Here is a 22,753-nt window from a genome sequence, read left to right on the forward strand (position 1 = left end):
AGATTGCCTACTGGAAAATTATTGGTATACTAATACCATATTTGAAAATTTTAACTTTTCATAGAAAGGAAATAATCTCCAAGAGAACAAGATGAAATTTTAAAATTTGGATTGATTACTGGAAACACTCCCTGTCTGAGAGATAAATATTAAATTATGAAATGGTCTCCTCAGGGAAATTGTGAAAGTCATCATCCAAAATATTAAAAATTAAATCAGATAAAACATTAGGCAGGCCTAATATAGGAAATGATCCTGGTCTGGTTTGGGGGGGACAGACTGGAAGGCTTATTGGGGCTTTTCTATTATGTATTTTAAAGATTCTGCCAAAAAGTAAAACTCATATTCTCAGTTTCAGGCATAAGCTAGAAATTGTTGTTCAGACTTCCTGAAGAAACAAGTGTTTGATTAGAGGTCGGAGGTAAGGTTTGGGTCCTATTTTGAGTATATTAAACTAGAGACCCAGACTGCCCAATTCCTGCACCACCAAGCATCCTGCATACTCAGTTGGCTTGACCACATGAAAAGAAAGAGCCAAATGCAAAACAGAGTTCTACTTCCTTAATAGCTGAGCAAGCACTTCATAGTCCCACGAGGAGGGACTGAAGTCCAGACTGGCTGGATTGAAGAATGTAGCTTGTGCTGAAGGTCTAGGTGAGGGGTCATTTCTTTGCCCCAAACAGGAGAGGCCTGAGTCTCTGGCAGCCACGTGGAATGAAAGATAGGAAGGTGGTAAGCCTGCCCCAGGTGTGGTATAGCTACCACCAAAAAAAAAGCCTTGGGGTGCCTGGGTGGCTCGGTCGGTTAAGCGTCTGCCTTCGGCTCAGGTCATGGTCCCAGGCTCCTGGGATCGAGCCCCGCATCGGGCTCCCTGCTCAGCAGAGAGCCTGCTTCTCCCTCTCCCTCTGCCTGCCGCTCTGCCTACTTGTGCTATCTCTCTGTCAAATAAATACATTTAAAAAAAAAAAGTGTATATAGGTGCAAACTTTAACGTACAGTAAATTTACCTGTTAACCAAACAGTCCAAACGAATAATCTGGGCTTTAAACTACAAAACAAACTCCTCATCTCTTGAGGCATAAAGGGAACAGAGATGGGCAAAGATTTCCAGGTGTGGTGAGAAGGGGGACGTGTCCTCATCCCCATTTTTTCACAGACAAAACTATATTATTTATGAGGATTGATTAAATCTCAGAGATGCAAAATTATTCAATATGTGTTCATATGTTCACCACCTTTAGAAGTGAGAAGGCCAATGGAAGCCTGCAGTGTCAAGGGAAATCATTAATGAGCAAGTTACCACTGTGGGTAAACTGGACCTCAGTCCTACTGGGAGCTCTCTGAGAAACTTTGTGGAATGTCCCTTAGAATGTCTTACTAAAGGGTATGGGACTGGGCTGTTTACCCAGCACCTCCCATCCCTCCATAGTTAAGGGTCACTCCAGGGGTGTTAAATTCTCAGCACTTGCAGCCTCCCCTCAGGCAGAGAGACAAAGGAAGTTTATATAAACACTATAAGGCAGGGGTTCCCAAATCTCCGGAATCACCTGGATGACCCAGATTGCAGGACCCCATCCCAGAGTTTCTGATTCAGTAGGTCTGGGGTGGGGTTGGAGAATGCATTTCTAACAGATTCCTGGGTGATGCTGTTGCTGTTGGTCCAGGGATGACATTTTGAAAATCACTGCTCTGGGCCAAAGCATCAACAGTATCTGTTACTTACTAATATCTAAAGGATAGTAGTCATTAAGGAGACAAAGGGTCAGAGGGAAACTAGAGCTGTCTAGGTAAAGGAAACCCTCTACAAAGACCTGAGGCTGGAGGGAGTCTGTGTGGTTAGAGGAACTGCAAGGTAGTGCTGAGTGAGAAAGAGAAAGACCAGATGAGGCTGGCAAAGTGTGTGGGGATGAGATCAGTCAGGGCCTTGGAGGCATGGTAAGGATTTGGGGTCTTTTTCCTAAGAGAAAGGCAAAGGTATTGAATGGTTTTATTTTTTATTTTATTTTATTTTATTTTTTTTAAAGTGAATGGTTTTAAATAGGACAGTGACCTGATCAGGCTTGCACTAAAGTGGTGGCAGTAGAGATGGAGAGAAGTAGATGGATCTCGTAAATATGTAGGAGAAAGAATCAACAGGACTTGATGATGGATTAAGAAGAGGAAAGAGGTGAAGAATGTATCATAGATGACTCCTAAGTATCTGGTCTGTGCAGTTGGATTGAGAACCACCCTACAAGGAAAGACCCAGGCAGGGTTGAGTAGTGTGCATGTTGAGTCTGAGGCTCATGTGGGACACCTCAGTGGAGACCTGCAATAAGCAATTAGGTATACAACCCTAGAGCTCATGGAAACTCTTAAAAGCATAAAATTGAACAAAAGCCGAAATGGCTGCACTAATGCTTCAGCGAAGCTCGATTTTAAAGTAACCTTTTTCCTCTCTTTCATAAACCTCCCCTCCTCCCTTCTTAGCTTTTTGTTTCAGGAACCCGGTACCACCCTGAAGACATGACAAAGGGGGCTGGCAGCAAGCACACGATTCCGGTCAAAACCAGCTAGATCCTGTATTTCCCTATAAAACCCCCCAGCCCCTTCCTCCGGGGCGGGCTTGCAGTTTTTTTGAAGGCCATAACCTGCTGCAGCCTCCTTTGCCAGGCAAAACAATAAAGCTATTGATCCTCTTTATCCCAAACTCTGTCTTCATGTGACATTTTGCTCCAAAGCATGGAGGCCAGTTTTTGACAATACTCAGAGAGTTCTGGGTTGGTGATTTAAATTTGGGAGTTATTAACATGTAGCTGGTGTTCAAGCCACAGGCTGGGTGAGCCCCCTAAAAAGAGATCTTTGAATGAGAACAAAAGGAGGTTCAGACAGAACCTCAAGGACTCCAACAAATCATGGTTATGATGAGGAACATGATCCAGCAAAAGGGTCTGAGAAGCAGCAAGGGAAGACCAGGAAAAAAATATGGCGTGACAGAAGACAAGGGAAGTGTTACAAGGATGAAAGGCTTAAGAACTGCCAAGAAATCAAATCAGGTGAGGGCTATTTATTTATTTATGTAATTTTAAGATGAGAGTTTAAAACGCCTTTCAAATTTAGTGAGATGGAGGTAATTCATGAGCCCAACATGAGCCACTTTAGTTGAACAGGAGGCAGAAACAAGGATGAAATTGGTTCCATAGTAAGAGAGTGGTAATGGAAATGGAGACAGTGAGCATAAAAGACAATGCTTAAAATGCTTTTGAGAAGTTTTGATATCTATGAAGGGGAGGACAGCAACTAAGGAGAGAGTGAAGTCCGGGGTGAACTTCATGACCTGTCTTCCTTCCAGTCTTTCAAATGTTGGGGAAGACTGGAGCATATTTAAATGCTGAGAGGAAGTCTCTGGGTTGAGAAAGTCTGAAGACCCTGGAAATGGATAATTGAGAATTTATTAATTGAGGAGGAAATGGAATGCAGGGCACAGGTGGATTAACCTTTGATACGAACACAGATGTCTCTTCTGCCTAATGGCAGCCAAGGAGGAGAAAGCACCTTGTGCAGATGCAGGTAGGATTAAAGGTTCAGTAGCATAAGTCAAGGGGTTTCTACTCAGATGGCTTCAATGTTCAATGGAAATAGGAGATGAAGTCATGGGAGAGGGAGGAGTGAGTCTAGTTTGGAAGGGGCTAGGGTTGACTATTCAAGGACAGTGGAGAAGACTGGAGAATGATTTTTTTTAGTGGGGGGAGGGGTAGAGAGAGAGAGAGAATCCCAAGCAGGCTCCACACCCAGTGCAGAGCCCGAGGCAGGGGCTTGATCTCAAAACCCTGAGATCACGACCTACGCCAAAACCAAGAGTTGGACGCTTAACGGACTGAGCCACCCAAGTGCCCCTGATTTTTTTTTTTAATACTGGAAGGGGAAAAAAACCTCATGGCTTGAATGCAAACTGATTTTCGCAAGTGGGCTGTTTTTGTATGAAGATGAGGACAGTACCTATGAACATTGACATACTTGTTTACAGCTCAGAGATCAGAGACACCATGCTACTCAATATGCATGTGGCCCTGAAAAACACATCAGTATTTATATGTGATGTTTATACTCTTGGTTCTAATGATCTTCTAGAGTTTAAGTTTCTTGGAGGCATGGATCTGGGATGTGCATCTGGGCTCATCTGGCATGCTACATTTCATTCTTTCATTCATTTCACAACTATTGAGCACTTGCCATATGACAGGCACTGTGCTAGGTGCTGGGGGATATGACCCTGAACGAGGCAGACAAGGACAGTTTCCCACAAGGACCTCCATTCACATGGACTACAACACTGATGGTGCCCCAGGAGCTAGTCATCACAATGCAATTGGAAGTTCCCTCCCTCCGAGGAGCTTACATTCTAGGCAGAGGGGAAGACTGGGTGGGATGGAGACAAGCAAACACATGAGATAATTTCAAATTTTTGTTAAGTTTTATGGAAGAAAAAAAGCAGATGAAATAGAAAGTAATTTGGGGGTGGAGACAAAGGTTACTATCAACTCTGTGGCCTTTCTGAAGAGATGATGTTGGGGCTGAGAAAGACCAAGTCTTGGGAAGAGCCAGGGCAGTGGCAGGGAGAAAGGCAAGTGCTAAGACAGAAGAGGGACGAGGCCTCTAGGACCAGAGACAGTGAGCAGGAGCTCAGCGAGGTAGGTTGGCCCAGATCCCATGCTGCCTCTTGAGCCATGTAAGGAGTTTGGGTTTTATCCTAAGCTTGATGGAAAACCCTTGATGTTTCTAAGAGAAGAGTAAATGTTGTGATTTGCACATTTAAAGGATCACTCTAGCTACTGTGTAGGAAATGGACTGCGTGGGGAGAGAGCAGAGAGGCCACTTAGGAAGCTACTGAATAAATAATCCAAGTGAGAAGACAGTGGCTAGGACTAGGATGGTGATGGTGAAGATGCAGAGAAGTGGATCAATGATGGATTGATTTCAGAGACAGATTTGGTGTTAAATTAGTCCCTGGCAGAGATGTTAAATTAGTCACAGCTGGGTGGGCGGGGATGGTGGTAAAGCTGATACCTCGTTTTTTGTTTTGTTTTGTTTTGTTTTTAGGCTGAGTGAATGGATGGGTAGTGGTGTTATTTACTGAGATGGAAAATACTGGAGCAGGAATAGATATTGGGGTAGAGCCAGTCTCACATTGCACACACTAGTTGGAAATGCCTATTACACATGGATCTCCAACTCTGGAGTCCCAAGGACAGGTCTGGGCTGGACATTTGGGAATCATCAGCATAGGGACAGTATTGTAAGTCTCTCAGGAGGAGGAGATCAGCTAGAGAGAAAATGCATATAGAGAAGAAAAGAGTGTCCAGACAGTCTACACCGCTGTGCTAAATTTAGGTATGGGCTAGAGGAGAAGGAGCCAGCAAGGGAGACTGAAAAAGAAGACAGAGAGGTAGAAGAAAAACAAGGATGTGGCAACTTCCAAATTCCAAGAGGAGCGAGTGTTTAGAAAGACAGCACCATGTGTTTTGCAACACAGAGGTCATTAGTGACTGTAAGAACAGTTTCAGGGGAATGGTGGAAACAGAGACCAGTTTGGGGGCAAGTTAAAATGTAATTTAGGGTTGAGGAAGTAGAGATGTTGCATAAAGGTGTCTCATCTGAGTGGTTTTGTGTTCTACAGGACCATGGCAGTTGAACGGGTAGTGGAGAGATGCATGTGATCAAGAGAGACCTTTTTCTTCCTTTCTTTAAATGGAGGTGCTAGAGTCAGTTTATTCAGCAATGGCAATGATCTGGAAGGAAGAGTAGAATTAGATGAAGCAGAAAAAACTTCCGATGTGGGAATAGGGTGGAAACCTCCAAAAGCACAGTCTGAAAGAGAGGATGGGATCCAAAAATGAAGAGTTTATCTTTAAAAGTGCAGGGACGCTTTTTCCATTTGCTTACTAAAGTTCTTAATTATTTGTTGAATGCAGGTCAAAGGAGAGAACAGATTTGCAGTGACACCTCCCAGGCACCAGATGGGGATGTTCAGCTGCAGTCAAGTCTCTGTCACCTGAGTACCTTCTTAGGAGCAAGTAGATAAGAGGTACTTCTGTCCTATGTTGGACGGGGTTGGCCCTAGGGCATCTGTAATTGTAGGTGACTTTCTGGTTTGGCTCTTTCAGTGGAACTGCAACTCCAGTTTTGGGAAGAAGAGAAGGTTTATGCATGTGAAGAGGACATTGTGATACAAAGCACAAAGAGCAGGGATCATTTCCCAGAATGGGGGTTGGGAGTCAGTCCGTGTTTTACCTGCCACTAAAAATTGGGAGGAACCAGCTAGACACTAAATAACACTGAAAATCAGGGAGGAGACTAGCGTGATCCTTCACCAGGAAACACTTGAACAAGTCAGAGTTTCTGGTGTGTTGTCGGAACTGACTGCACGAAGGCAGCGGTGGGGAAATGGCCTCTTAGCCTGTGGCCTTGGAGGGATCTGCGAGTGGTGACCCTGCTGTCCCAGGCCAGTGGGTCCCCAGCAGCGCCTCTGGGCTGGGCACGTTGGCTTCTGTGTTGTCACCACTGGTTCTCTGTTATGGGCCTTGGAATCTGCCCTAGTTGTACCGAAATAATCTCTTAATCACATCCTTCCTTTCTTACATCCGGGCCCCAATCTGACCTCCTGGGAGGGAGTCCACTGAACAGCACAATAACCCAGCCAGCCCCACCCTCTTGTTGGCTAATATTAACAGTATTTATTTAAATATGTTTATGCACGATTTGCTATATCCCGCTGTGTGTTTCTACTTGTGTAAGATGGTTAGAGCCTTCCAATAACCCAATCCAATCCTTGCAAACTGATATTTCTTCTGTCGTGGCAAGGGCTGTTCCTATTTCCCCTGAATCTGTGTAATTAGCCCCCAAATCCCAGAGGCATCTTGATTTTAGGTTTAAGCAAACTATTTCCCCCTTATATTTTCCATAGTCTTTATGCACGCTCCTGGCTCCTTTGTTCTGAAAAAGCATCTTTGCTCCTGTGGCACCTCCATATTACCGTACTAGTGCTTGCTTTCCTTTCACTGATAAACATCCCTTTTGCTTCTTCAGCTCTTTGAAACCTGTCTCAGCCAGCTATAAAATTGTCCTCTGCAAGGTGAGCAATGATTTTTGCCAGTCTTTGTGTTCTTCAATCACTCTTTATTCTCCTGGACTCCTCTGCATCATTTGATAGTGATGACCACCTTTTCCTCCTTGAAATGTTTTTTTCTTTCCTTGCTTTTTCCTATCCTTTCTTCCCCCGCCCCCCGCCCCGCCCTTCCTTCCTTTGATTTGCCTGACACTGGACTAACCTGATCTTTTTTTTCACCTCTGATCCTTTCCTCTGTTGCCTTAGAGGACTCTTCTTCCTGAGTCCTGCCCTTGGGGAGCAGTTAGTTACCCCTGGGTCAGGCTCCTTTGGGGGTGGAGCCATCTCTTCAGGCTTGCCTCTATGTTAATGACTTCTCTCAGAGATTTGATCCCCTCACAAGATAGCCAGGCTTATTTACCTAATTACCCTCTAAATGTTTCCACTGGGATATACGGCTCTCAGCCCAAGTTGAGTATTTCTTTTTTAAAATGTCCCGTCTTCCCCTTACTCCCTAACATCTGCTCCTCCCTATTTCCCATTTCCCAGTTCAGTAACTCCACTGTTCTTCCTGCCTGGTCACCCAAACATAAAAACTTTGAAGCATGAAGCATGTATGACTTTCTTTTTTCAGACCTAGGTTTTAATTCCGGTTCTCTGGCCATCAGGTAACTCACATTAAATAAGGATAATCATAAAAACGCAGGGTTGTTGTGAGGAACATTTAAAGTGTGCTGCACAGCACTTAGAACATCAAAAATGCTCAAAAGCTTTTGACAATAACTCTTTTGAACTTCTGTCCACCCCTCAATCCCTATTACTTTTCTTACACCAAAGTTAGGAGCAGATTCCAAACCAGCCTTCTGGATTCTAGTCCCTAGCTCTTCCAATCCATCATGCATTATTTTTACTGGGTTCATCTTACTTGAACTTTCATGATATTACTACCATGTACCAACTTTTTAATGGCTCACTGTTTTCTGTCTCAGAATCCAAACTTCTGTCCTTTCTACTCTGGCCTCACTCTATGCCCACTCTTCCCCAGAGCATCTTCTGGGCATTTCTTCCTTTCTTCTCCATAGCGGTGAGCATGCCACGCTCACTTCTGCCTCGTGATTTCACATACTACTCCTCTTGATAGGCCTAACTCCATTCTTCAGACCCAGTTAGATTTAGCTTCTTCATAAAGACGTTCTATGACTTCCCTGATGACCTTCTTTTGGAGGTTAGGTTATCATAGTCCTCATAGCGGGTTTGTACTTCACGATTTAGATGTTACAGCGATAGTTTTTCTCCCTTCTGACTTTTTTATTTTTATTTTTATTTTTTTTTAAAGATTTTATTTATTTATTTGACAGAGAGAGACACAGCTAGAGAGGGAACACAAGCAGGGGGAGTGGGAGAGGGAGAAGCAGGCCTCCCGCAGAGCAGGGAGCCCGATGTGGGGCTCGATCCCAGGACCCTGAGATCATGACCTGAGCCGAAGGCAGACGCTTAACCGACTGAGCCACCCAGGCGCCCCCCTTCTGACTTTTTTAATGAATCATTTCTTTAAATACTTGTACATAAATATTAATGCTAGGCAAAAGATGGAAAAATCATGTGCTCATTGACCATTATGTATATCTTCTTTGGAGAACTGCCTATTCAGATTATTTGCTCATTTAATTATGTCTTATTGTTGATTTATAATAGCTTTATATATTCTAGATATAAGTCCCTTAAAAGATATACGATTTACAAATTTTTTTCCCATTCTGTGAGTTATTTTTTCACATTTTTCATGCTTTTTGAAATTTAGTTATTTTTTTATTTTGATAAAATTGAATTTAGTTTTTCTTTTGTTGCTTTTGCTTTGATGTCTTATCTAAGAAGCTATTGCCTAATCCAAGATTACAAAGATTTACTCCTATGTTTTCTTCTGAGAATTTTAGAGTTTAGATCTTAAATTTAGGTCTGTAATCCATTTTGAGTTAATTTTTGTATTCAGTGTAAGGTAGGGGCCTAATTTATTCTTTTTGCATGTGGATATCCTTTATGATGTTTTAAATATAAGCCTCCTACATTAGATAGATGTTCCTTTAAGACCTTGTGACGTGTTATACATCTACGTGTCTGTCTCTGTGCCCTGCACTGTACTAAGCACACAATTAGCTACCTTGTTTGTGTGAGCCTATGTGTGAACCCTTCATATTTTTGTCAAGGACAGACTATCTCACAAAATGACATGATGTTCAAAATTAAATCAAAGAAAAGAGTTTTTAAAGTATCCCCCAGCGTGGTTTCCTGCAAAAAATTTTCTATACTCTGGAGTGGCAAATACAAGCAGCGCATTTCTTTCCCCTTGAAATAGATTTCATTGCTATCTCAGAGTCTGTGTCGAAACATCCCCACCCCCGGCAAATCTGCCCTGTTTCTAGGTTTGCCAGTCCTTTTCTTGCCGTTCGCAGTGACTACCACTTCTATAAAAACAGTGGCCCTTGCAACCTTCCTTCCCATTCTTCACACTCCATGCCCCTTGATTTCTACCTCCTTAGTAGCTTTACCAGTATCTTCCATTTTTGGCAATCCCTGGGACGAAGAATTCTGCTCACCTGGTATTTGACAGGAATAATTCATTACATTTCATCTTGCTGGCCTCATATGGTGGTTTTAAGTGCATTTTTAGCCACCCATACACATTCACACTCACACAAACCTTATTTTTTCCTATCACCCAACATCTCTTTCTTTCAAACCCAGTGGGTATATTTTGTATTAACCTTTTAGAAATATAAAAGCACAGTTTAGGTAGGCTCAGAGAAAAAGCTGAAATCAACCTGTGGATTCCCCAGCCCGAGGGCTGCATTTGACGGCACATCTGTGAGGTATCATTTGGTCTAAATCTAAGACCAGTGCTTGGTACCTTATTTGGATATTGCTGCTTTCAGTGCTTGGGCTGTTCTTCCAAACACTGGAGTTCTCAGCTACTTTTCAGCATGATGTCAGTATCACAAGTATTGCATTGTCTTCGAGGTTCTAGTGGGGGATTTCAGATAAGATTCCACATCTGAATATACTGAAAAACATTAGGTAGAAGTAAACATTTAAGAAAGGCACTTGAAAGCCAATCACTTGATAAACAGGGGAAAAAAAAAATACCAGTTTTAGCAATTGGAGTCTGACTCCCCTTTCATCTTCAAAACAAGCGCCAGCTTGAAATACTCAAAAAGAAGGCCGAAGGGACCGGCTGCACCCATCCTAATCTAATTATTCCTCCGATGGTACTTAACAGAGGGTCACTGCCTTCCCGGGCGCTATACTGCTCAAACATAAACTGCTGATTTTCTAAAGATAGGAAAGTCTCTTGTCACGCTAGAACTAAGCTATTTCAAATGTTGAGAAATGGGGCTGTTATTTACAATATTAACCATCCCCTCTGTCACTAAATGTAGGGAACATTCAAGAAGTGTGCAGTAGTCAGCGCAGTAGGCACTGTGGTGGGAGGTTGTTCAGAAAGTACTCTCTGGAAAGTGAGAAAAGAACTAGAATGTGGAAACTGAGTGTTAAAAGGGTTTCTGAGACATGACAGTTAGCTTCGAAAAATTTGTCTGAAGGAAGGGGAATATTCAGAAAGGATATGGATATTTTTGGTTCTATAGAGGCATATTTGAGAAGCAGGAGTTATTCGGGACTTACTGGAACACTTGGCAAAGGTCATTAAGGTACAATGCTCATTCCTGGCTTCATTTTAAATCTCTGTCCTTCCCTTTCCCGCCTCCCCCTGCCCCTAATTTTGTGCCACTTACAATGTATGCTATCTCATAGCCTATGCATCCTTATACATTGCCACAAATCTTTTTGAGATAAGATGTGGAAATAACAAACACAGAAAATTTAAAAGCCAGGATTTCCCTAGTAATGAGATTTCTCCCTGACCTACTGTTTCTTTGACATTTGTATTGATTGGGTACCAGCATGTTTTCCATTTTCTTTGTTTCAAGCTATTTGTAAATTTGTGGGCAGTGCAAAGAATTTAAGTCCCTGCTCTCAAAGAACTCATGTTTTATTTGGGGGATATTAAGAAATTTTGACAAAAGGAAACCCCTGAAAATCCTGCCACGGAGTCCAGCAGCTTCTCCATCAGCTGTGTCCATCATTGTGAATGTGATGGCATGCATAGAGAAATTGAGATGCTGGATGAAATTTAAGGTGGTGACAGAAAAGTCCTGAATGCAAACCTTTGGAGTTTGTAGAAAATGAAGAAGGAAAAAATCTCCCATGATCTCAACACCAAGACAGCTTCTTATCATTTTAGTGTATTTCCTTCCAGTCTTTTTTCTCTGAATATTTTAAGATAAGCTTGTGATGTTACAGCCACATGTACAGTTTTGAACAGCTTTTTACCCTAACAAGCAATTCCCTATTTTATTAAGATCGTTTTCCTATATATTTTCAGCACCATAATTTACACAAATATTCCCTCCTCTCTGGACATTCATACTGCTTCCAAGAGAACCATCTGGAACCTCCATGAGTAGAAATAATTGGAGAGTGGAGAGACGACAGACTTGAGGCATCAGTTTCTCCATGATGACTAGCTGAAAATACTGTAGTGGTTTTCCCTATTTTTTGTGCCAGACCTCTGGCATCTGAATTTCGCTGCTTTCCTTTCACTCTTTTACGGGTCCCACCCCTTTCTTGAGGCCTCTAACCTCGTTTCCCAACTGCGTTGATGAACTAAGGTTTATTTGCCCAGTTAGGTTCCTTTTCAAAGTAATTGACACAGTTCAAGAACACTGAGACTTTAAAAACTGGGGTCTTTTATGGGACCTGAGATATCTGAGTCTTTCTGACCCAGACTTTTTGAGTCATGTGTTTGCCAGCGAGGCAGGTTCCCTGGCTAGCTGTTTCTGAATTGAGTGCAACAATAAATGGGTGAAGTGGAAATGAGGTGGGAAGCAGGAGGACCATTTTCTATCACCAGTCAGTCTCAACAGGTAGAGTTCTTTAGTTCTTCTCGGTACCTGCTGGCACCATTCCAGAGCTATTAAAATTCTTTCAAGGTGTGGCTGAGGGTGGGGTAGAAGATGTTTAGCCATCTGAAAGCCTTAGTAGACTGTTAGTTCTAAGTTGCATATAAAAATACACAAAGAACTGGAGCGGCTGAAGAAACAGTTTCTGAGTAAAACTCATTGCACTGCATTCCACACACACCCCCACCCCCAAACAAGAGCATCGTAGGGTGTATTTGACTTGCTTCTGGTTGGAGCTTCCGAACGGGTTAAGAGCGCAAGCAAACTCTTGGGAGTCCAGTAGGAGTTGCTGGTTGTGCCGGACATTGCTTACAAAGCAATTTTTGTGGTTCGCCTCCCTCTGGGTTTTTTCATTCTTTTGTGGGATGTTCATGGAGCTGCCCTGGGCATCTACTTTCTAAAGTTTTTTCGTCCCAAACCCCTCTCTCCAGCTCCCGGAGTGTGGCACCTCTTCCCGCCCCGAGGCTTCTGGACTTGCTCCAGGCGTGGGGAGGGGGCGGGGGACTTTGTTCCCTGAACACGACCTTGCCCTGGGAATTTCCTGTAGCCGTTTCTCACGGACAAGCCCCTTTCTCCCGCTGGAAGCACAGGCACCCGCGACACGCTCCGGCGAAGTCGAAGACCCGAGCACGAAACGCAGCGCCCCACCGCCCACCCACGCCCCCGCGGGAGGCGGCCCGCGCTCCCCCTCCTCAGGTCCCGCCGCCGAGAGCCCGGATGTTGGATTCAATCCCTACGCCCGGTCCTTCATTTCCATAAAAGGGCAGCGGCTCGGCGGGGCTGAGATTGCTGCGCCGCGGGCGCCCCCCGCCTCCCCAGCACAGCTCCCACCCCTGCCGCGCGCGCCGCCCCGCCCCCAGCCCGGGAGTGCGCCCGGCCCCCAGCCCGCAGCACGGCCGCGGGGGGACGGTGAGGGACGTGGGTGAGGCGGCGCGACCCGCTCCGAGCGGCTCGGCGGGGCGGAGGAGGAGGGAGCAGGCGCGCCCTGCCAGAGCAGGACTCCGACTGAGGGGGCGGGGAGAGAGGGGTGGAGCGCTGGGAGAGAGGCGAGGGGCCGCGACGACAGGACTCCATTAGTCGCTCCAGCCGGGAGGCAGCGCTTCGCCGGCTGAGGAGGGGGACCGGACGCTGCCGCCCCACGAACCGCCGCCCCCGCGCCTGTTGCGGCGCGAATCCCTGGCCGCGAGCGCAAGGAGCCTGCGGTGAGGGGCCGGGATCCCGACTGGGACCTGAGGGGGAGCGCGGGCGGGGACGAGGAATGTGAAGCCCGCGGGCGGCGTCTTCTCGGGCCGGGGTGCGGTCTGCAGGCGGGCAGGTGAAGCCCGCCGCGGTCCGCTAGGCGAGGGCCGCTAGGCTGGGGCCGCGCGGGGCGGACGGGCGGCGCCGTGTCCGCCGAGGGCTGCCGCGGGCAGGGGAGTGCTGGGCGGCCGCCGGGAAGGGCGCGGGGAGCAGAATCCCGCACCGCCGCTGCTCTCCCGAGTTCGTGCGGAAACCCTCGGGTCCTCCACCTTCTCCCGCTCCGCGGTCGACTCTGCGAATTCGGTGGGATTTGCCTTCCTTTGGGGGAGTGACGCTTACGAGAGCCATTTCCTCCGTGCTTGCAGGAAGGAGCCATGGCTCTGGACGGGATAAGGATGCCAGATGGCTGCTACGCGGATGGGACGTGGGAACTGAGTGTTCATGTGACGGACCTGAACCGCGATGTCACCCTAAGAGTGACCGGGGAGGTGCACATTGGAGGGGTGATGCTCAAGTTGGTGGAAAAACTTGGTGAGTAGCATCTCAGCCCTCCAGCCGCGCCTAGATAACGACCTCCAGACTGAGGCGGCGGCTGAGGGCCGGGGCGGGGGGGGGCGAGGGCGGCTTGCGGCTGGGGGAGGGGTGGGTTTTGGAAATCTTGCTTGGCATCGCGCAAATACTTTTCAAAATTGTAAGATCTTTCAGTACTTAAGCAAAAAGACTTTTTCACCTTTGTATCTTGTTTTGCGTTGTTACTGTTTGAAGTTTTCTTAATGTGATTCCAGCCTCCCAATTAATAAACTTAATTGTGTAGTTACTGGCGAGAACGCCTTATTTCTTTACATTCAGCGACTTGACGTTAGAAGAAATGAGAAAAGTGCGCATTTATGTGGAGAGGGGGGAAATTACAGGGCTGTGGTTATCAGTTACTTATCTTCAGTGTACCTGAATGTTGGTGACATCTGGTATTGAGGATGATGCAAAAAATTTTTAAAGTATAAATTGCACCGGAAAAGATGCAACTTCTGGCGCCAATATGAAGGTTCTTTAGCTGTGCTACTACGTGATGGAGTGTATTAAAATGTTCCAGTCATCCACTCTTAACGAGGGGTGGGGCAGTGTTTGACTATCTGTAGTCTGTGCTTTAAATGAGCTATTTCGAGTGTTCAGTTGTATATTAAGCTCATGAAAGAATTTTGTGCTATAAAACAGGCATAATTAAATTAAATCGAGATTCATCATATTTGCTTGGGTACAAACATATACTGCGTTGATTTAAAACTGACTCAATTTTAAATAATAGGGTATCCAACAATATGGACTGTAAGAAAATTCTGCAGTACGTATTTTGGTTGTGATGCATTAAATAATTTTCAGCTTTAAGAATCAACTAAAATGATTCTGTAGATGATTTTATCCTAGAAATGCTCAGAGGTGTGTCTTCCTGAGCTTAACACGCCTTTTTTATGCCATGCAGTTCTGGTAAGGTGATGTGTGGCACTGCCTTTTTTTTTTTTTTTTGTCTTTTTGAAACACAGCATTCATTCTTGAAGCCAGTCTGGAAAAGTAGAGAAGTGTTTGTTTATCAGGAAATGTGTTTCTTAACCAAGGGATTGTTGTATACCTAACATAAATCTATGGAACTAGTGCCCCAATGGTATTTGCAAAATAAGGCAGAATTCATTTAGGTGGATCTTTGTATCTCTACAGGAAGTTTAATTATTGAAGGACCAAAAAGAAGGCCCTTACAAGGTAGACTCTTCCTTAGGGCTGTGCATTGTTGGGCTCTCTGAGACTTGGCCCAGGAAGGCAAGCCCCCAGGGTAGTCCTTTGAAAATGAGATTTTGCTGTATTGTTAATCCAATTAACTGTTGGTTAACATTGTTCTTACCTGATATAACTGCATCAATCACTGTAAAATATCTGTGAATCTTTTTTGTCCAGCATTAGTGTGGGATCATTTAAGGAAGAAAATAACATAATTTTTAATGTTTCCTTTGTTTTCAGAGGAAACAAGGATTTGCATCAGAAGTTGCTTATATATGATAAATGGACCTTATTAATAACACTGGCTTCAATAAGAGATATTTCTTATTGTGAAAAAGGAGCTGTTGAAGGTGACTGAGACAACTTAATAGTTTCTTGAAAGCCAGTCTTTATCTGATGAATAAGTAATGACTTCTATATTTACATTGCATTGATTAGAACTGTTTATTACACAGAATCACAGGCATAAATAGAAATACAAAGAATAAACTGTTTGCAGACAGAACTGATGTTAATTTTAAGTGATTGTAATCTGAATCTTTTAATGTTGATACATTTTTTATTTTTTATGCAGTGAAAAGAAGCCCAACAAACTGGGTACGTGGAAACCTTGCATTTTTCTTGAACTGAACCAGTACTGCTCTCTTATATTTTGACTTCCAAATAGAAAGTGCTTTTCATCATTATTCTGACTTCTCTGGTGCATGTAGAGCTAAATGATTTTTTGCTTCTGGTTTTAGGATTAGATACTTTGAATGGTAAGCTAATTTGTTACCTATTGGTAAGTGAAAAAAGGAGAAATTGAGTAGGGCAGCACTTAAAGTTTACAAACCTGGTCAAATTAGAAAGGAACTTTATAGTTCTTGAAAGGTGCCTAAAACTGCAGTGGCCTGCCTTTTGAAACACTGAGTTGTGTCACTGAAGGTATTAAAGGGTGGACTGGGTGGCTACTTGTCAGCAACAACAGTACATCCGAGCAGCTTGCAGGATCTAGATGATTAGAGGTAGAGATAGCAGAGGGTCTGTGTCTTGGGATTGCAGACCAGGGATGGACAATTGGCAGAACCTGGCTACTATGGCCTTGAGACAGTTACGGTACTTTGGGAACAGAAGGTATCACAGCTTTGACCAATGTCTTCAGACTCCAGATGCCTCTCTGGTACCTTTCTTGTTCAGATCAGAATCTGTACGAAAACCAAAAGCATTAAGTTTTAAGGCTTTCTTCCTATGTAATCAGTGATAACGATTATTTCCTGGGGATTGATAGATTCTCTGGTGACTCCTCCCTTCAAGATTGTAGTAAAATTTTGTATGTGGGGGGATGCCTGGGTGGCTCAGTCGGTTAAGCGTCTGCCTTCAGCTCAGGTCATGATCCCAGGGTCCTGGGATGGAGTCCCACATCAGGCTCCTTGCTCAGCGGGAAGCCTGCTTCTCCCTGTCCCTCTGCAGCTTCCCCGCTTGTGCGCTCTCTCTCTCTCTCTCTGACAAATAAATAAAAAAAATCTTTAAAAAAATAAAATTTTGTATGTGGGGCACTTGGCTGGCTCAGTCTGAAGAGTGTGTGACTCTTGATCTCAAGGTCATCAGTTCAGAGTTCCACATTGAGTGTAGAGATTACTTAAATATTTAAAAAATAAAATAAATAAAATTTTGTATGTATGTACATATATGGGATTTTTTGAGAAGAGGCTTTTTAGCTTTCGTTAGATTCTGTGATTTAAAAAAAAAAGTTATGACACAACCCCTGGGTTTGACCCCTGAAGGTCAGCCTTACCCTGAAGGTATAGTGGTCAGCTCAGACATAGGCACGTTAATTAAGCAAGCTAAAGAATTTTATAAAGAACTTTCGTACTTCAGTTAAGGTCATTAAATCATGATTCTTTGATTCATGACTTTGATTCAAAGATCTGAAAGGCCTCCTTTAAATCTAAGTGTAAAATTCATATGTCATTCTGCACTAACCTTTTAAAAGAAAATAAAGAGTGTATGCTATGAAGAAGTAGGTTTTAGGGAATTATATCCTGATGTCACAGAAAACTTTTTGCATCTGTGACTTAGTTTAGGCTGATACTAGACAAATTACCTCAAGATTGGTCCCCTCAATGTTTATACCTCATTCTAAGAATGAAAAATTGTTATTTTTGCCATTTTTAAAAATCCAGGTTGAAAGCTTGAAATCGAACTTGAAAAATTTATTGTAGTTTTTGTTAAAAATAATTTTCAAACCTGTATAGTGTTTTTTATTTTGTGGGTTTTTTTTATTTCAAAGAGTTAATATGTAAAACAGTAGGGATAAAGATTATAAAAGTAAGACATCAGAGAATAAATTTATAAACTAATTATTCAAAAATAAATTTTGTAAGGAAGAGGCCCAATTTTATGGGATTCCCTTATGTTCTGGAGATCAAGAAATATTAAAACTGTTCTTCTAGGGGCTCCTGGGTGGCTCAGTCGTTAAGCGTCTGCCTTCGGCTCGGGTTATGGTCCCAGGGTCCTAGGATTGATCCCACATCGGGCTCCCTAGCTCGGCAGGAAGCCTGCTTCTCCCTCTCCCACTCCCCCTGCTTGTGTTCTCTCTCTCACTGTGTCTCTGTCAAATAAATAAAAATCTTAAAAAAAGAAAACAAAACTGTTCTTCTACTCACTAGTATTCAGAACTTAGTATCGAGGATTCTAAATGCCAGAGATGCTTTGTTTCACTGCGTTTTGCGCTTTATAAATGTCTTTTCTGAACCTTTTTTTCTTTTCTGAACAACTTTGTACAATTAAATATTACCTTTCTGTAGAAATTCATATTAGTTAGAGGATAAGGAATTTATTGTTACATGGAACTCACTGGAGTCTCCAGCCAGCAGCTCTGTGAGCTTGGAGGGAGGAATAGACTGATTTCTGAGTTTCTTTTCACTCTGATTCTATGAGTAGGAAAAACGTAGAAGTTGGGCTAGATCAGGTTAAATAATAATCCAGAGAAAAAGTACAGATTGGGGGATTCAGGAGTAACTAAAAAGAATGTACGTATGGAGTTGATGTAGAAAGTTTAAGGAATGTTTCTGAATATAGCCTTTATAAAGAAGTCCTTGAAGTGTGTTATGTTCTTGCTGTAAATAATGAAATAGAGTACATTTATGTTGGAATTGCATGTTCAGATGGAGTTAGGTTGTGAGGTTGGCACACATGACAAAGTAGATTTTAGTTAAAATAATCCCTAAAAATCCCTTAAAAATGCTCATGAATTATATTATACATTCATTCCATCTCCCAGAAGTGCAAAATAACTAGTTTTTCCTTCAGAAACTTTAAAAATAAATTTCTTTAGTTGAGCACCAGATGAAGAGGTTGGCTTGCATTAGGGGATTTGTTGCATAAAAATACTTTAAATTCTAGAACGAAGCTTGGCAATATGAACACAGGGAGAAAAGCATGTGTAACTGGACAGCTCCCTTTTCCTACTTGTGTTTAGTGCTCCTTGGGGAAGGCATGTTTATCTCGTGAAATGGTGTCTGTGCTATTGAAATCCTGTTTTTTTCCCTGAATGCTTATGGTTGAATTCATGGAAATATCTACATGGTGCAGATTCACAGCATTTATTTTGAAATATACCAAAATTATAAAAACATTTTTTAAAAATCTTTTAGAATGGGATGGGAGAAAAATTCAGTGGTAAAATCATATATATTAAAATGGGTTGAATTTAGTTAAGTATGTACTGTCTGATAGCAGATTTACTCTGTTTAGAATATTAATGATCCATAAGAAATGGGCATTGGAATTTTATCTGCTCTTAGCAAATATTAACCTTCTTAAAAATAGGGGACAGTATGTAAATTATATTAAATTCTCATAGTACTAAAAAAGTACAAGCTATTCCTCGGATATATTATGTGTGACTTGCTGTCATGTTTTGTACCCTATTTTTTTTTTTATTGCAACTAGCGTTAAATAAGTTAGGCACTAATAATATAGGCACTAAAGGGCACCTGGGTGGCTCAGTCGTTAAGCATCTGCCTTCGGCTCAGGTCATGATCCCAGGGTGCTGGGATCGAGCCCCGCATCGGGCTCCCTGCTCGGCGGGAAGCCTGCCTCTCCCTCTCCCACTCCCCCTGCTTCTGTTCCCTGTCTCGCTGTGCCTCTCTCTGTCAAATAAATAAATAAAATCTTTAAAAAAAAAATAATATAGGCACTAAAAAGAATATCTTTTTTAAATTCAACTTCTTTTCTCTTTTTTTTTTTAGATTTTTTTAATTTATTCATTTGACAGAGAGCACAAGCAAGGGGAATGGCAGGCAGAGGGAGAGGGAGAAGCAGGCTCCCTGCTGAGCAGGGAGCCCAGTGTGGGACTTGATCCCAGGAACCCCGAGATCATGACCTGAGCTGAAGGCAGACGCTTAACCGACTGAGCCACCCAGATGTCCCTTTTATTCAGTTTCTTAACAAAAGATCTCGTTGGAGATGTCTAATAGCTATTGAAGAAAATTGAAAGAAAATTAATGTTTTTTATCTTCAACTCTATTTTTTGAAATTTAAATCTTATAAATTCAGTAATAAACGTAACCATGAGGGGCGCCTGGGTGGCTCAGTCAGTTAAGTGTCTGCCTTCAGCTCAGATCATGATCCCAGGGTCCTCCAGTCGAGCCCCACATCAGGCTCCCTGCTTAGCGGGAGCCTGCTTCTCCCACTGCCCTTCCCCCTGCTCATGCTTTTTCTCTCTCTCTCAAGTAAATAAAATCTTAAAAAAAAAAAAAAAAAAAAAGTAACTGTGAGCACTGTATAATCTTCACCTAGGTCACCAGTTAGCATTTTGCCATTTGATTTCCCTATACACACATACATTTTTTGAACCACTTTCAGTAAATTGCATACATCATAACCCTTCATCACTGAATACTTAAAATATGTATTACCTAAGAACAAGGATTTTCTCTTATATATTACATTACAGTTATCAAATTCAGGAAATTAAACATTGATTCAGTAGTACTGTCTAATATGCATGTGTTCAAATTTGCCACCTGTTCAAGTAACGGCCTTTGGTTTTTTTCCATCCAGGATTCCATTCCACATTTAGTTGTCACTAAACTGTTCTTTACTCAGTCTCCTTTAATACACACAATGGCTACCAAGTATTGCTAATATTTTTAGACATTGTTAGGTATAGCTTTCCCATAACGTCGTCTGTCTTCAGACTAGTAGTAGATGCAAATGGATACACAGAATAATGTGAAACAGCATTTTGGCCCTGACACTTAACTGGCTTGTATGATCTTTGGACAACTAATCTAACCTTGTGAGTGGGTTTTGACATCTACAAAATGGAAATTAAGAACAACAACAACACACTTTCTCATAGGTCTTGGTGAGAATTAAAAGAGATAATATGTGTGAAAATGCATTTATAAACTCTTCGTGCTGTACAAATGAGAGTGGCTGTTTCTCAGTGGCAGTGAGAATCCCTGTGCATACTGAACTGAGGGGAAAAACTGCTTTTAAAAGGAGTTAAAATGTAATCTAAACTATTTAACTTTAATAGGTTCCAGCTTTGAAAGTAGAGAATTGTACTCAGAGGAGTTTAGTTTGGGACTGCTTTGTGTTCTCACTCCCCAAAACAACAAGAAAAAGCTATCATTCCACCCTTCTCACTTCCAAACACACACCTACTTCTTTAAAATAATAAAAGCTACTTAACTGCTGTTTTCACGGGATTTCTGAAGTCGAATGGACCAATAAGTGGATGATGGTATTACAGAGATTTGAAAAATTTATAACCACGAAAGCTTCAGTAGTAAATTCTTTTTATAAGAGTGATCTTTTTTTTCAATTATAACAAAGGAATGATATAAAATTGTTTCTTGGCACATGAAAACATTGAGCCCATTTAGAAACTAATGAAAGTGGTTTCAGAAAAAAGTTAACGTATGCAGTATTTTTATTTCAGTAATTATTTTACTGAAATAAAAATTAATGCTAATGCCATGGTATGTTACAAAATGGTATATATGCCCAGTGTGAGTTAAATGAATATTGTAAAGGAATATTTTTAAATAATTTTTTAATTGAGATGTGATGTTCTACACTTGGATTTATGGTTACAAATTCATATCCATTATAATTCATTGCAACAAATTACTTGCATAATTGTATTTTTGATTAGTGTTTTTTAATACTTGGCTTATTAAGATACAATTTATAATTCATTAACATTCATCCTTCTTGGTATAATATGCTGAGTTTTAACAAATATATATCATCATGTTAAACTACCATAATTAAGGGGTGTCTGGGTGGCTCAGCTATTTAAGCATTTGCCTTTGGCTCAGGTCATGGTCCCAGGGTCCTGGGATTGAACCCCACATCAGGCTCCCTGTTCAGAGGAGAATCTGCTTCTCCCTCTCCCTCTGCTGCTCCTCCTGCTTGTGCGCTCTCTGTCAAATAAATAAAATCTTAAAAAAAAAAAGATACAGAACCTATCCAGCACTCCGAGAAGTTTGCTTGTGATCCTTTATAAATCAGCCCATCCCCTTAACCCCAGCTCCTGAAAAACAGTGATAGTTTGCCTTTACTAGATTGTCCTATAAATAGAACCATAGAGCATGTAGCTTTGAGTCTGGTTTCTTTCACTTAGCATAATATATTTTATTTAGAAAAAAATTTTTTAGCATAATTTAGATTTATCTATGTATTGTGAATGTAAAAGTAGTTTTTTCTATTGCTGTGTAGTCATTGTCTGGATGTGTACGAAGTTTATCCATTCACCAGTTCAAGGGCGTTTGTTTCCATCTTGAAGAGATTATGAATAGGGCTGCTGTAAACATTTGCATGAACATACATTTTCATTTCTTTTGGATAACTACTGAGGGGTGGGATTCCTGGATAGTATTCTCTACGTATATGCTTAAATTTATAAGAAACTGTCGACTTTTCCAAAGTGGCCACATTATTTTGCAGTATTGTATGAGAACTGGAAAAAAAAAATGATAGTTCTCGTTGCCCTGGGTCCTTCCCCAACATTGGTATTGTCAGGTCTTTTTGTTTATATTTTTGTTTAACTTTAGTCTAATAAGTATGTAAGGGTATCTCATTATGATTTTAAATCACATTTTCTTACTGACTGATGATGGGGAGCTTTTCACATGTGTCTATGCCATTGGTATATCCTTTTAGTGAAATGTCTTCATATCTTTTGCCTGTTTTTTTTTTAATTTGTGTTGTTTTCTTACTGAGTTTTGGGTATTCTTTATATATATTTTAGGTATAAGTCCTTTATCAGATATGTGTTTTGCAGTACTTCCTTCCAGTCTATGGCTTGTCATTTCATTTTCTTTTCCTTTTTTTTTTTAAAGATTTTATTTATTTATTTGAGAGAGAGAGAGAATGAGAGACAGCACGAGAGGGAAGAGGATCAGAGGGAGAAGCAGACTCCCTGCTGAGCAGGGAGCCCCATGTGGGACCCGATCCCGGGACTCCAGGATCATGACCTGAGCTGAAGGCAGTCGCTTAAGCAACTGAGCCACCCAGGCGCCCTTCATTTCATTTTCTTAACACAGTATATTTCAAAGAGCAGAAGTTCTTAATTTTGATGAAGCCCATCTTATCAATTTTTTTCTTCTCTGGATTGAGCTTTTTAAGATTGTCATATGTAAGAAATCTGCCT

At 42.1% G+C, this 22,753-nt stretch overlaps 1 protein-coding gene and 3 long non-coding RNA genes across 9 annotated transcripts in view; 3 read left to right on the forward strand and 1 right to left on the reverse strand.

Annotated features, from left to right (window-relative positions):
• Positions 1-2,510, forward strand: part of LOC145723432 (uncharacterized) — a 35,912-nt gene extending 33,402 nt beyond the window's left edge. Inside the window, exon 3 of the long non-coding RNA XR_014148484.1 lies at positions 2,470-2,510. This is a non-coding gene — a long non-coding RNA (uncharacterized LOC145723432). The remainder of the gene's footprint in view (positions 1-2,469) is intronic.
• Positions 1-22,753, reverse strand: part of LOC115941665 (uncharacterized) — a 188,306-nt gene that overhangs the window by 13,948 nt on the left and 151,605 nt on the right. Inside the window, exon 3 of one of the 5 annotated variants that reach the window (XR_014148477.1) lies at positions 9,990-10,142. The exons of 2 other annotated variants lie outside the window; for them this stretch is intronic. This is a non-coding gene — a long non-coding RNA (uncharacterized LOC115941665). Of the gene's footprint in view, positions 1-9,989; positions 10,143-15,574; positions 16,290-22,753 lie in introns of those variants that run through there. 2 more of the 5 variants (XR_014148479.1, XR_014148482.1) reach the window with 2 other exon arrangements.
• On the forward strand, positions 5,389-6,053 carry LOC145723431 (uncharacterized). The gene is made up of 2 exons (XR_014148483.1): positions 5,389-5,675; positions 5,952-6,053. It is a non-coding gene; the product is annotated as an uncharacterized LOC145723431 (long non-coding RNA).
• Positions 13,007-22,753, forward strand: part of FERMT2 (FERM domain containing kindlin 2) — a 75,206-nt gene continuing 65,459 nt past the window's right edge. Inside the window, exons 1-2 of one of the 2 annotated variants that reach the window (XM_031030457.2) lie at positions 13,007-13,301; positions 13,704-13,869. In XM_031030457.2, the coding sequence (XP_030886317.1) occupies positions 13,713-13,869 (157 nt within the window). In that variant the 5' untranslated portion in view covers positions 13,007-13,301; positions 13,704-13,712. The remainder of the gene's footprint in view (positions 13,302-13,703; positions 13,870-22,753) is intronic. The other variant, XM_006735557.3, reaches the window with a different exon arrangement.

The sequence above is a fragment of the Leptonychotes weddellii genome, chromosome 9 (assembly GCF_054177405.1).
Source record: "Leptonychotes weddellii isolate Sample4059 chromosome 9, ASM5417740v2, whole genome shotgun sequence".
Taxonomy (NCBI): domain Eukaryota; kingdom Metazoa; phylum Chordata; class Mammalia; order Carnivora; family Phocidae; genus Leptonychotes; species Leptonychotes weddellii.